This window comes from Borostomias antarcticus, assembly GCF_949987555.1.
Source record: "Borostomias antarcticus genome assembly, contig: scaffold_132, whole genome shotgun sequence".
In the NCBI taxonomy this organism is placed as follows: Eukaryota; Metazoa; Chordata; class Actinopteri; order Stomiiformes; family Stomiidae; genus Borostomias; species Borostomias antarcticus.
Genome location: NW_028175733.1, coordinates 120,830 through 135,829, shown reverse-complemented (window position 1 = coordinate 135,829; position 15,000 = coordinate 120,830). Strand labels below are relative to the sequence as shown.

Sequence of the window (15,000 nt, the reverse complement as noted above, 5' to 3'; positions counted from 1 at the left end):
AGACAGAGAGAGGGATGGAGGGAGGGAGGGAGACAGGGGAGACAGAGGGAGGGAGGGAGATGGGTGTGTGTAATAATGTGCAGCAAGCCATAGGGGCTGATAGCTGAGCAGTGTGAGGAGTCAGTGAGCAGATAGAGAGCTGGTTGGTGGATAGGTAGACACGGGGGGGGGGGGGGTACAGAGCAGCTGGTTGGTGGATAGGTAGACACGGGGGGGGGGGGGGGGGTACAGAGCAGCTGGTTGGTGGATAGGTAGACACGGGGGGGGGGGGGGGGGGTACAGAGCAGCTGGTTGGTTGATAGGTAGACACGGGGGGGGGGGGGGGAGTACAGAACAGCTGGTTGGTTGATAGGTAGACACGGGGGGGGAGGGGGGGGTACAGAGCAGCTGGTTGGTTGATAGGTAGACACGGGGGGGGGGGGGGGGGTACAGAGCAGCTGGTTGGTGGATAGGTAGACACGGGGGGGGGGGGGAGTACAGAACAGCTGGTTGGTTGATAGGTAGACACGGGGGGGGGGGGGGGGTACAGAGCAGCTGGTTGGTGGATAGGTAGACACGGGGGGGGGGGGGGGTACAGAGCAGCTGGTTGGTTGATAGGTAGACACGGGGGGGGGGGGGGGGTACAGAGCAGCTGGTTGGTTGATAGGTAGACACGGGGGGGGGGGGGGAGTACAGAACAGCTGGTTGGTTGATAGGTAGACACGGGGGGGGGGGGGGGGGTACAGAGCAGCTGGTTGGTTGATAGGTAGACACGGGGGGGGGAGGGGGGGGGTACACACCGATAGCTTGCGGGGCGACCAGGTGGCAGAAGAAGGAGGCGAACATGATGAGCACCATAGGATAGATGACCCAGGCCAGGTACTGTAGCAGCACGTTACCCCTCAGCTCCCTGTAGATCCACTTATAGACTGGGGGGGTCGTGATGGAGGGAGGGAGGGAGGTTGAGAGAAAGGGGGATTAAGGAGTGTGAGGAGAAGTAGAGGACGGGAGAGGTGAGGTAGTGAGCAGAGCAATGAAGGGGAGGAGACAAAACATGAAGGATTCACTCAGGTTAGGGAAACAATCAGTGGTGCATGATGGGTATTGCAGTGCCGTACCCTGCAGGCTCTTGGCGCTGGCGTAGTCCATGGACCAGCTGACCAGCGCCATGCTGATCCCCAGCAGAACCAGGAAGATCCAGTCCTCACCCAGCCTGGTCACCAGGAACCTCTGCACCCGAGCTACACAGTCTGGACAGAACACAGAGAAACAGTAACACAGCACCACCTGGTGGAACACCATGGAACAGTCTGGAAGGAACACAAGACAAGTCGGCCTGAAGACACACCAGCAGTCAGATGGAACTCAACAAGCAACAAGCCAGAACACGTTACACAACCATGTAGTTTGGAGTTGAAAACTAGCTGTGTTTTGGCTAATTTTGGCACATTTACTGCAAGCCTTTATTCATGTGCATTGTCCCTGTAATATCCATAAAATAAAATGAAATAAAATACCCCCCCACACACACACACACACCCACTCACCTCTGCACTTGGAATATGAGCGCTGCTTCTTAAAAGAGGGGGCGTGGCCATGCTCGGTGGGCGACGCAGGCCCCGCCTCCGTATCCGACTGACGTTGACTGCGATGCCTGGCGTGGGGGGCGTGTCCGTGCTGCCCTTTGGACTGCCCCTTGTGTCCGTGGTGGTGGTGGTGGTGGTGGTGGTGGTGACCATGTTGATGGTTGTGTCCGTGCTTCTTGAACTGTCTCTCCGTCAGCAGGCGCGTGGCCTCTCTCCGCCTGGAGCCTCCTGGGTGCTCATGGTACTCACCGCCCAGCTGGATGGGGGGTGGGGGACTACATTACCCATAGGCCTTTGTTCATAACATAAGCAGTGTCTGAGTGTGGGAGTGTTTCTGTGACATAGGGCAGTCTCCAGGGCAACGGTTGCTACAGGAATAGACCCTCCCCTCCTCAGTTGGTTGACCTAAAAGTCTGTGGAGCGGAAGCTACCCTGTAGGGTCTATGTCTAGATTTATCTGTCCTGGACAGCATCCATGACATCTGGGAGAGAGATTAGTCCAGCTCACCCTCTCTCAGGCTCTCACTTACTCACAGACACGCAAGTATGCACACACAATCTCTCTCTCTCTCTCTCTCTCTCTCTCTCTCTCTCACACACACACACACACACACATGCAAACTATATTGTGCAACTCTGTACAATGAATCAGTTAAGGTTAAACACTCAGAAATTCATACAGAAAAATCAAGGCACATTGCTTTCAGGTCAAGCTACTGTATAATACCAGAATCACACTGAAGCTGGTATCACTCCTGTATAATACCAGAATCACACTGAAGATGGTATCACTCCTGTATAATACCAGAAACACACTGAAGATGGTATCACTCCTGTATAATACCAGAAACACACTGAAGATGGTATCACTCCTGTATAATACCAGAATCACACTGAAGATGGTATCACTCCTGTATAATACCAGAAACACACTGAAGATGGTATCACTCCTGTATAATACCAGAATCACACTGAAGATGGTATCACTCCTGTATAATACCAGAATCACACTGAAGCTGGTATCACAGACGGTGTTCACAGAGGCTCTGCTGATTTGGGACATATTTCAACCTTTCAACACTTCTTAATGTTGTGAGTACATGTGGAGGTCTGCCTGTATCTCCCCCTCTGCCTCCCTGTGTTTGCCTGGCTGCTCTCTCCCTCTGCCTCCCTGTGTTTGCCTGGCTGCTCTCTCCCTCTGCCTCCCTGTGTTTGCCTGGCTGCTCTCTCCCTCTGCCTCCCTGTGTTTGCCTGGCTGCTCTCTCCCTCTGCCTCCCTGTGTTTGCCTGGCTGCTCTCTCCCTCTGCCTCCCTGTGTTTGCCTGGCTGCTCTCTCCCTCCTGTACTTGGCATGTGAGTGAGGCTGCCCGCGGGCCAGAGTTGTGCAGTGACATGCATACCAACACCTACGGCTGAAGTGGACTGAACCACGCTGAGCTGGACCGGACTGAACCGCGCTGAGCTGGACCGGACTGAACCGCGCTGAGCTGGACCGGACTGAACCGCGCTGAGCTGGACCGGACTGAACCGCGCTGAGCTGGACCGGACTGTAGCGCACCCACACATGATTGGAGAAGACAGGCTCATCAGATCAAATTAAAGCTGGGGAGTTGAGCAGCCGGCTGGGGATTGCGAGGTCCCTGGTTCGATCCCCGCTCCCGGCATGTGCTGAAGTGTCCTTGAGCCAAGACACTGAGCCCCAAAATCATTCATGTGCGGCACGGTGACGCAGGACCTAGTACTGTTGCCTCAGAGCAAACACAGGACCTAGTACTGTCCCCTCAGAGCAAACACAGGACCTAGTACTGTCCCCTCAGAGCAAACACAGGACCTAGTACTGTCCCCTCAGAGCAAACACAGGACCTAGTACTGTCCCCTCAGAGCAAACACAGGACCTAGTACTGTCCCCTCAGAGCAAACGCAGGACCTAGTACTGTCCCCTCAGAGCAAACACAGGACCTAGTACTGTCCCCTCAGAGCAAACACAGGACCTAGTACTGTCCCCTCAGAGCAAACACAGGACCTAGTACTGTCCCCTCAGAGCAAACGCAGGACCTAGTACTGTCGCCTCAGAGCAAACACAGTTTGCAGGTTCTCCCCGTGTTCGGATTTCCTCCCAAAAGAACCCAATATGAAGAACATGCAGAAGAACAGATGCTGGACTTGGACTTGGTCCCCGGGGGGCGTGAGCCTGGCTGCTCTCTCGTGGAGGAGGACGGCTCGTGAGCCTGGCTGCTCGTGGAGGAGGAGAGCCTGGCTGCTCTCTCGTGGAGGAGGAGAGCCTGGCTGCTCTCTCGTGGAGGAGGACGGCTCGTGAGCCTGGCTGCTCGTGGAGGAGGAGAGCCTGGCTGCTCGTGAAGGAGGAGAGCCTGGCTGCTCGTGGAGGAGGAAGGCTCGTGAGCCTGGCTGCTCGTGGAGGAGGAGAGCCTGGCTGCTCGTGAAGGAGGAGAGCCTGGCTGCTCGTGAAGGAGGACGGCTCGTGAGCCTGGCTGCTCGTGGAGGAGGAGAGCCTGGCTGCTCGTGAAGGAGGAGAGCCTGGCTGCTCTCTCGTGGAGGAGGACGGCTCGTGAGCCTGGCTGCTCGTGGAGGAGGACGGCTCGGGATGGAAGAAAGGTCGGCGGCCCCCCAACTCTGTAACGTGTGGTGAAATAAAGACCCCCCTCTCTCGAGTTCTGTCTTCTTCTTTTTTTTTAAATTTAAACTACAAGAACACATCAAAGGTATAGAGGTAGGTAGATACTTTATTGAACCATGTGGGGAAATTGCACTGTTAGAACAGCTGTATACAAAGGGCCGGTAGAGAGCCAGCCAGCAAGACGGCCTCTCACAGTTAGTCCACGGGCCTTCCTTCAACCAGGAAGCATCTCACAGTTGGTCCACGGGCCTTCCTTCAACCAGGAAGCATCTCACAGTTGGTCCACGGGCCTTCCTTCAACCAGGAAGCATCTCACAGTTGGTCCACGGGCCTTCCTTCAACCAGGAAGCATCTCACAGTTGGTCCACGGGCCTTCCTTCAACCAGGAAGCATCTCACAGTTGGTCCACAGGCCTTCCTTCAACCAGGAAGCATCTCACAGTTAGTCCACAGGCCTTCCTTCAACCAGGAAGCATCTCACACTTTTCAACACTCTACTGCGAACAACAGAATCTACCCCCCCCCCCAAATAAGATGCTATCAAATTTGTTGTTTTAGACCGATATTCCCAAAACTCTCACACACATCTGGCTGTTCTGTGATAATGTTACATGAAATAATTTCAAAGATCACTGTGATAGTCTGTATGTATGTCTATACTGTATGTCTGTATGTGTGTACACTGTGTAGAGGTGGCGGGTGTGTGTTTGTGTGTGTGTGTGTGTGTGTGTGTGTGTGTGTGTGGGGGGGGTGGGGGGGGGTTGAGATAGAAAAGCATAAGATCAATTTCAGTTGTCTTTGTATTGTATTGTATTGTATTGTGTTGTATTATATATAGCATTGCATTGTATTGTATTGTATTGTATTGCATTCCATTGTAATTGTGTGTGCTTGTATGTCCCATATTGCTAAGCTACTTCATCATGAAAGCAATTGGCTGGTCATCTGGTCAGCTGAGCCTGAATCAGGATCCCATCACGGCTTGGCTTCCTGTGTGTTTTCTACAGCACACCTGTTGTGGTTCTGATAGTGTTGTACATTTCATGGACGCCCCCCCCTGTCGTTTCTCTCTCTCTCTCACAAACTCATCCATCTATTTCAGTCATCCCCCTTTCCCTTGCCCCCCTCTCTCTCTCTCTCTCTCTCTCTATCTGTGTGTGAAACTCTACTCTGGGCTATATATAGAACCGGTGTGACCCAATGTTCACCGACACACTTCTCCACACCTCTCCCTCTCTCTCTCGCCTTTCGGGTGTATCTCTCAATCTCTCACTATCCCCCCCTCCGTCTCTCCTTCTCTATACAGGGTTAGGGTTAGGGTGTGTCCGTTCACCGGTGCATCTGGCCGTCATGTTGACCCTCAAGGACTGGCCCAGGGTGTTGGACTTGAGGGGATGGGTCAGGGCACCTGGCCAGGCTCTAGAACCAGAGACTGAGGGACGGGTCAGGCTCTAGAACCAGAGACTGAGGGATGGGTCAGGGCACCTGGCCAGGCTCTAGAACCAGAGACTGAGGGATGGGTCAGGGCACCTGGCCAGGCTCTAGAACCAGAGACTGAGGGATGGGTCAGCGCACCTGGCCAGGCTCTAGAACCAGAGACTGAGGGACGGGTCAGGCTCTAGAACCAGAGACTGAGGGACGGGTCAGGGCACCTGAATCATGTACCTGGATCTCAGGTTAATCAGTACTGGACACCTGGACACACCTGGTAGAGGATGGGTGGACAGTGCCTGGGCTCTGTCCAGTATTTACAGCATGGTTCTGTCTGATCAACCACCTGTCTGTCTGCCTGTCTACCTGTCTGTCTGTCTGTCTGTCTGTCTACCTGTCTGTCTGTCTGTCTGTCTGTCTTCCAAACCACCTGTCTGTCTGTCTGTCTGTCTACCTGTCCGTCTGTCTGTCTGTCTACCTGTCTGTCTGTCTGTCTGTCTTCCAAACCACCTGTCTGTCTGTCTGTCTACCTGTCTGTCTGTCTGTCTGTCTTCCAAACCACCTGTCTGTCTACCTGTCTGTCTGTCTGTCTGTCTTCCAAACCACCTGTCTGTCTGTTTACCTGTCTGTCTGTCTGTCTGTCTTCCAAACCACCTGTCTGTCTGTCTGTCTACCTGTCTGTCTGTCTTCCCAACCACCTGTCTGTCTGTCTGTCTACCTGTCTGTCTGTCTTCCAAACCACCTGTCTGTCTGCCTGTCTACCTGTCTGTCTGTCTGTCTTCCAAACCACCTGTCTGTCTACCTATTTGTCTGTCTGTGTGTCTGTCTTCCAAACCACCTGTCTGTCTGCCTATCTACCTGTCTGTCTGTCTGTCTTCCAAACCACCTGTCTGTCTGCCTGTCTACCTGTCTGTCTGTCTGTCTTCCAAACCACCTGTCTGTCTACCTATTTGTCTGTCTGTGTGTCTGTCTTCCAAACCACCTGTCTGTCTGCCTATCTACCTGTCTGTCTGTCTGTCTTCCAAACAACCTGTCTGTCTGCCTGTCTACCTGTCTACCTGTCTGTCTTCCAAACCACCTGTCTGTCTACCTTCCTATTTACGTGTCTGCCTGTCTCCGTTAACCCTAACCCTTTCTGCCTGTATCCATATTGTGTGTTGGATGTGTGTTGGATGTGTGTTGGATGTGTGTTGGATGTGTGTTGGATGTGTGTTGGATGCGTGTTGGATGCGTGTTGGATGCGTGTTGGATGCGTGTTGGATGTGTGTTGGATGTGTGTTGGATGTGTGTTGGATGCGTGTTGGATGCGTGTTGGATGTGTGTTGGATGTGTGTTGGATGCGTGTTGGATGTGTGTTGGATGTGTGTTGGATGTGTGTTGGATGTGTGTTGGATGCGTGTTGGATGCGTGTTGGATGCGTGTTGGATGCGTGTTGGATGTGTGTTGGATGTGTGTTGGATGTGTGTTGGATGTGTGTTGGATGTGTGTTGGATGCGTGTTGGATGCGTGTTGGATGCGTGTTGGATGCGTGTTGGATGTGTGTTGGATGCGTGTTGGATTTGCAGTTCATCATGCAAAGTCAAACATAATGCATATGAAGGTCTTCTAAAATAGAGGGGCATTAACAACTTACATTCAGCACACGTCTGTCAACATCCTTCCACGTGTTTCCCTTGTGTGCCTGCCGCAGCTCACAGCACACACACACACACGCACACACACACAAACACACACACACACAGACACACACACACGAACAGACAAGGATATAGACACACACACACAGGTGGGGACATACTCACAGCAGCACACAATCTCTCTCTCTCTCTCTCACACACACACACACACACACACACACACACACACACACACACACACACACACACACACATACAGGTTATAATAGTTTTGCTTTTTTCATTCATTTTTATTTTTATATCGGTTTAACTTTTTGTTGTTAATTTTTTAGTTGAAATTAAAAAGTTTTAATTTGTTTTTAAAGCAGATTTGGTTTAGTTTTTTTTTTTTGAAAATGCTTAGCTTTATTAGAGTTTTGATTAGTTTCAGTATTAGTTTTATTTATTTCGCGAGCTCACGTTGTTTCACTCCATGTTACTTGCTATACAGCTAACGAAAAAATGGAGGATAGATTTCATATCCACCCAGAATACTAGGTTTATGTATGAAATGACATAACTAAGGACATTTTCTAAATAGTTTAAGTTTATTTTAGTTAGTTTTGTTAACACACAATACCGTTTTAGTTAGTTATCGCTTTTTTGCCTACAGTAGCTTTAATTTTTATTTCAGTTAAATACAATGTTTTTTCACACCTAGTTTTAATTTTTTGGTTAGTTTTCGTTAACTATAATAACTTTGACACACACACACACACACAGACACACACAACACACACAGACACACACACACACACAACACACACAGACACACACAACACACACAACACACACACACACAGACACACACAACACACACACACACACAGACACACACAACACACAGACACACACACACACACACACACACACACACACACGCACACACACACAAAGACAGAGAGAAGGGGAATGGAAACAAACTCCCGCTAGCCCTGACACTGTAAACAGCAGCTTATCACAGCCCACATGGTCTTCAGCATGCACACACACACACACACACACACACACACACACACACACACACACACACACACACACTTCTTTGAGACACACCTGAGAGCAAGGAAAACACACAAGTTACTAAACCCCTGAGGATGTAAAACACAAAAGCTAGCTCCCTCTCTCTCTCTCTCTCCCTCTATCTCTCTCTCCCTCTCTCTCTCTATCTCTCTCTCCCTCTATCTCTCTCTCCCTCTCTCTCTCTGTCTCCCGCTTTCTGTATTCTCTGAAGGTGAGAAATGTGAGGTCGGAAAGGTCCGCTGAGGAGTGGAGGTGTGTGTTCCCCGGGCACCTGCTGCGTGACCCCGTTGTGGTCGCTAGCGGACAGAATACGAGGTCTCTCACTGCCCCCAGACAGCTCACCGCACACACACACACACACACACACACACACACACACACCGTCTGACTTGACTGTTTCACTAGACTGATTGACTGCGAGTCCACAGCTGCAAAACCCGCAAAGTCATTGCATGCACACACACACACACACACACACACACACACACACACACACACACACACACGGCAGGTGAACGGAGAGAAGAACAAGTTACAGACAGAGGGACAGAGGGACAGAGGGAGAAGGAGAGGGAGAGTGTGTGTGAGAGAGAGAAGGAGAGGGAGAGTGTGTGAGAGAGAGAAGGAGAGGGAGAGTGTGTGAGAGAGAGAGAAGGAGAGGGAGAGTGTGTGTGAGAGAGAGAAGGAGAGGGAGAGCGTGTGTGAGAGAGAGAGAAGGAGAGGGAGAGTGTGTGTGAGAGAGAGAAGGAGAGGGAGAGTGTGTGTGAGAGAGAGAGAAGGAGAGGGAGAGTGTGTGTGAGAGAGAGAAGGAGAGGGAGAGTGTGTGTGAGAGAGAGAAGGAGAGGGAGAGTGTGTGTGAGAGAGAGAAGGAGAGGGAGAGTGTGTGTGAGAGAGAGAGAGAGAGAAGGAGAGGGAGAGTGTGTGTGAGAGAGCCAGAGGAACTAACCAGGGTCTGTTGGTATCTCAGAGCCTTCCTTTGCGACGCATCTGCGGCCATCGACACACTGTCACACTGTCACACTGTCACTGACCCAAAAATAACCCTCCGCTCCGCTCGCTCGCTGTCTGTCCCGCAGCGTCACCCCCGCCGCACTCGGTCACGCACACACACACTCTCTCTCTCTATCTCTCTCTCTCTCATGTGCGTGTGCACACACACATTTGCAGATGCACTCTGTGTATCTCTTTCTCGCACACACGCACACACAAACTCGTTCTCTGCCTCTCTCTCATGTGCATGTACGCACACACACACACACACTCTCTCTCTGCCTCTCTCTCATGTGCATGTACGCACACACACACACACTCTCTCTCTCTCTGCCTCTCTCTCATGTGCATGTACGCACACACACACACACTCTCTCTCTCTCTGCCTCTCTCTCATGTGCATGTACGCACACACACACACACTCTCTCTCTCTGTCTCTCTCTCATGTGCATGTACGCACACACACACACACACACTCTCTCTCTCTGCCTCTCTCTCATGTGCATGTACGCACACACACACACACACTCTCTCTCTCTGCCTCTCTCTCATGTGCATGTACGCACACACATTTGCAGATGCATACTCATGTATCCACCCCCTCACACACACACATACACACACACACACACACACACACACACACACACATACCCACATGGTGTATAACTCTCATGGTGGTCAATCCCCCTACCCCCACCCCTCTAAGATTGCCCACCCCCACCCTGGTAAGCAGTGTCTCTCTGTCTCTTCCTCCTCTACCTCCTCTTCCTCTCTCTCGCTCAGTTCTATGCACCAGCCCACCTGCCACCCCTGGCAACGCTGTAATACTTTGATCACCAATTTACCTTAATTGGAGCAAGGGCAGAAAGAGAGAGAAAGGGGGGGGGGAGAGAGAGAGAGGGGGGGAGAGTGAGGAAGTGAGAGAGAGAAAGAGAGGGGGAGAGAGGGGGATGAGAGAGAAAAAAGAAAGAAAGAGAGAGACATTGCTTTGATGATTAGATTATGTTTCCCATGTCAATAAAGCCCTTTGAATTGAAGAGAGGGAGAGCGAGAGAGAGAGAGAGAACGAGAGAGAGGTCAGGGGTAGAGGTCAGGGGTCAAGGTCAGGGGTAGAGGTCAGGGGTAGAGGTCAGGGGTCAGGGGTCGAGGTCAGGGGTAGGAGTTGTGAGGGAAGGGAGTGAAAGGGGGGTGTCCCCCCTCACAGGCTGTCCTCTCTAAACATCCCCTTATCCAGCCCCAGACCCTGTATACCCCCTCACAGGCTGTCCTCTCTAAACATCCCCTTATCCAGCCCCAGACCCTGTATACCCCCTCACAGGCTGTCCTCTCTAAACATCCCCTTATCCAGCCCCAGACCCTGTATACCCCCTCACAGGCTGTCCTCTCTAAACACCCCCTTATCCAGCCCCAGACCCTGTATACCCCCTCACAGGCTGTCCTCTCTAAACATCCCCTTATCCAGCCCCAGACCCTGTATACCCCCTCACAGGCTGTCCTCTCTAAACATCCCCTTATCCAGCCCCAGACCCTGTATACCCCCTCACAGGCTGTCCTCTCTAAACACACCCTTATCCAGCCCCAGACCCTGTATACCCCCTCACAGGCTGTCCTCTCTAAACACCCCCTTATCCAGCCCCAGACCCTGTATACCCCCTCACAGGCTGTCCTCTCTAAACACCCCCTTATCCAGCCCCAGACCCTGTATACCCCCTCACAGGCTGTCCTCTCTAAACACCCCCTTATCCAGCCCCAGACCCTGTATACCCCCTCACAGGCTGTCCTCTCTAAACACACCCTTATCCAGCCCCAGACCCTGTATACCCCCTCACAGGCTGTCCTCTCTAAACACACCCTTATCCAGCCCCAGACCCTGTATACCCCCTCACAGGCTGTCCTCTCTAAACACCCCCTTATCCAGCCCCAGACCCTGTATACCCCCTCACAGGCTGTCCTCTCTAAACACCCCCTTATCCAGCCCCAGACCCTGTATACCCCCTCACAGGCTGTCCTCTCTAAACACCCCCTTATCCAGCCCCAGACCCTGTATACCCCCTCACAGGCTACCATACCCAAAGAGGTAGAGGAGTAAACTTGAACTAAACAGCACCAAGGAGGCTCTGGAGGGGATGGAGAGAATCACAGCTTTGTGCTTCAGGCTCAACTGTGGGGGGATGAAGAACGTGACAATGAGCTTAACCAGTTCTTTAACAGGTTAGACCCCGCCCCCACCCCTGTGAGACTAGAAGGCAGCCCAACACCTCCGCCCCTGCCCCCCTCCTGCCCTGTGAGGCTAGTAGGCAGGTCAATACCTCCGCCCCTGCCCCCCTCCTGCCCTGTGAGGCTAGTAGGCAGGTCAACACCTCCGCCCCTGCCCCCCTCCTGCCCTGTGAGGCTAGTAGGCAGGTCAATACCTCCGCCCCTGCCCCCCTCCTGCCCTGTGAGGCTAGTAGGCAGGTCAATACCTCCGCCCCTGCCCCCCTCCTGCCCTGTGAGGCTAGTAGGCAGCCCAACACCTCCGCCCCTGCCCCCCTCCTGCCCTGTGAGGCTAGTAGGCAGGTCAATACCTCCGCCCCTGCCCTCCTCCTGCCCTGTGAGGCTAGTAGGCAGGTCAATACCTCCGCCCCTGCCCCCCTCCTGCCCTGTGAGGCTAGTAGGCAGGTCAACGCCCCCAGCCACCCCACAGAACCTACTCACACCTGGAGGGTCCAGGAAGCTCCCAGCTGTATGCGTCGACCACGAGGCCTGGATCACAGACTACCTCAGCGGCAGGCCTCAGTATGTCCATCTGCAGGGCTGCCTGTCCCACATGGTGATAAGTCACACGGGAACCCCCCCGGCAACCCCCAAGGAACAGTCCTGTCACCTTTCCTGTTCACCCTCTACACCTCCAACTTCAGCCACAACTCTAGACCATGCCACCTCCAGAAGTTCTCGGACGACTCCTCTATTGTGGGCTGCATCGAGGCAGACGATGAGGAGGAGAACAGGGATGTGGTCAGGAGATGTGTTGAATGGTCTGAGGAGAACCAGCTCCAACTCAACATCAGCAAGACCAAGGAACTGGTGGTGGACTTCAGAAGGAACGAGAGGCCCCCAACCCCAATTACCATCCAGGGGGAGGAAGTTGAGATGGTGACTCATACAAGTTCCTGGGAGTGCACCTGAACAACAAACTGGACTGGACAGACATCACTGAGGCCTCTACAGGAAAGGACAGAGCAGACTGTTCTTCCTCAGGAGGCTCAGGTTCTTAGGTGTGTGTAGCAGGCTGCTGAGGATGTTCTACCAGTCTGTGGGAGCAGAACACTGTTCTTTGGTGTCGCCTGCTGGGGAGGCAGCACCAGGTCTGGGGAGTCAAACAAGCTGAACAGGCTGGTGAGGAGGGCAGCTCTGTTGTGGGGCAACAACTGGACAGCCTGGAGTCTGTGGTGGAGAGGAGGATGAGGGACGAACTGAAATCTATTCTAGACAACCCCTCTCATCCCCTCCATGATGAGCTGTGGCAGATGGGTACATTCAGCCACAGGCTCCTCCCACCCACAGGCTCCTCCCACCCAGGTGCAATACGGAGCGGTTCAGACCTTCCTTTGTGCCAGCGGCCTTCAGACTCTTTAATAGTGCCTGAGCGCTCTGTGTTGTGGTGGTGTGCATGGATATGTGTGTGTGTGTGTACTGTGTGTACTGTGTGTACTCTGTGTTGTGGTGGTGTGCATGGATATATGTGTGTGTGTGTGTGTGTGTGTGTGTGTACTGTGTGTACTGTGTGTACTCTGTGTTGTGGAGGTGTGCATGGATATATGTGTGTGTGTGTACTGTGTGTACTGTGTGTACTCTGTGTTGTGGTGGTGTGCATGGATATATGTGTGTGTGTGTACTGTGTGTACTCTGTGTTGTGGTGGTGTGCATGGATATATGTGTGTGTGTGTACTGTGTGTACTGTGTGTACTCTGTGCTGTGGTGGTGTGCATGGATATATGTGTGTGTGTGTGTGTGTGTGTGTGTGTGTACTCTGTGTTGTGGTGGTGTGCATGGATATATGTGTGTGTGTGTGTGTGTACTGTGTGTACTCTGTGTTGTGGTGGTGTGCATGGATATATGTGTTTTTACAGCTCACTTATCTGGCCCCCGGGTGATACTGTTTTTTTGCTTCCCTCTGGAATATGCAGAGAGTGGGTCGTATGCCCTCCTCCCTTGTTCTCTGTAAAGCGCAGTGTGTTGCCTCTGGGTATGAAATGCGCTATACAAATAAAGCTTTGATTGATTGATTGATTGATTGATTGATTGATTGATGTATGTATGTATGTATGTATGTATGTATGTATGTATGTATGTATGTATGTATGTATGTATGTATGTATGCATGTATGCATGTATGTATGTATCAAGGTTATTAAAGTTAACGAAAACTAACTAAAAAACGAAAACTAGGTGTGAAAAAACATTTTAGTTAACTGAAATAAAAATAAAAACTAGGCTTTACAAAAAAACGATAACTAACTAAAACTGTATTGTGTGTTTACAAAACTAACTAAAATAAAATAAAATTATCGACAAAATGTCCTTAGTTTTTGTATTTTTCATTGTATACATAAGCCTAGTATTTTGGGTGGATATGAAATCTATCCTCCATTTTTTCTTTAGCTGTGCCGCTGAGCAGAAGTAACCTGACGTGCGCAAGATGGTTTGTTTTATACGGAGTGAAACAACGTGAGCTCACGAGATCAGGATAGTCTCACCAGGCTAGCACAGAAGAAAAAAAACTAAAACTAATACTGAAACTAATAAAAACTAAACTAAAACTAAGCATTTTCTAAAAATAAAAACTAATGAAAAAAGCAAAACTATTATAACATCGGTGTGTGTGTGTGTGTGTGTGTGTGTGTGTGTGTGTGTGTGTGTGTGTGTGTGTGTGTGTGTGTGTGTAAACACTCATATATATCACTCTCCCTCAGGGCCTCCCAGTCCTTGCCTGAATATATACTGTTATGTATATGTATGTATGTATATATATATATATATATATATATAACAGTATGTATTCAGGCAAGGCCCTGAGGGAGAGTGATATATATGAGTGTTTACACACACACACACACACACACACACACACACACACACACTGGGTTGCTGGTGATAAGGGTGAGGAGGAAAAGGTGCAGAAGAGGGCGTGGTCAACCTGGGACAGAGAGGCAGAGGCGTTAGGAAGGAGTTACAACACAGTTGAGAGCGAGATACAACTGGAACCCAAACATCAGTGACTGGACTGACAGGACACGACAACATGCTGGAGCATGACTGACAGATGTTGAAGTTGGTCATGTCAGACTATGTTCTTGGGCAGCGGAGAATCCCGTGGTTTGTCTACTCAGGCACACTGCTTCCCAGCCTGACACACACACCCTCCCAGGGAGAATTCCAGGTGAGCTGACATGCAAAACATGCTCATTGGTTGTGCTGCACTGTCCAGGTGAACGGACCTTCTGACTTCACTTTTAGCTGCCTTTGCCGTGTATGTGAGTTTCCACATCTGTGTATGTCTTAGTGTGTTTACGCATGCATGCCTGTGTGTGTGTGTGTGTGTGTTTAAACTCCCACGCGTGTGTGCGTGGGTGTGTGTGAGATGCATAGTACATACATGGTGCATCTCAGTGAGGGAGCAGGCAGCTAAGCAGCCAGAC

The 15,000-nt window shown here is 51.4% G+C and overlaps 1 protein-coding gene across 1 annotated transcript in view; it reads right to left on the bottom strand.

The window, feature by feature from the left end:
• Window positions 1-9,325, bottom strand: part of clcn1a (chloride channel, voltage-sensitive 1a) — a gene marked incomplete at both ends in the record, with an annotated part of 23,636 nt that extends 14,311 nt beyond the window's left edge. Inside the window, 4 exons of the mRNA XM_084463122.1 lie at window positions 780-908; window positions 1,098-1,229; window positions 1,527-1,821; window positions 9,275-9,325. Of these exons, the coding sequence (XP_084319248.1) occupies window positions 780-908; window positions 1,098-1,229; window positions 1,527-1,821; window positions 9,275-9,325 (607 nt within the window). The remainder of the gene's footprint in view (window positions 1-779; window positions 909-1,097; window positions 1,230-1,526; window positions 1,822-9,274) is intronic.
• Between the last annotated feature and the right edge of the window lie 5,675 nt (window positions 9,326-15,000).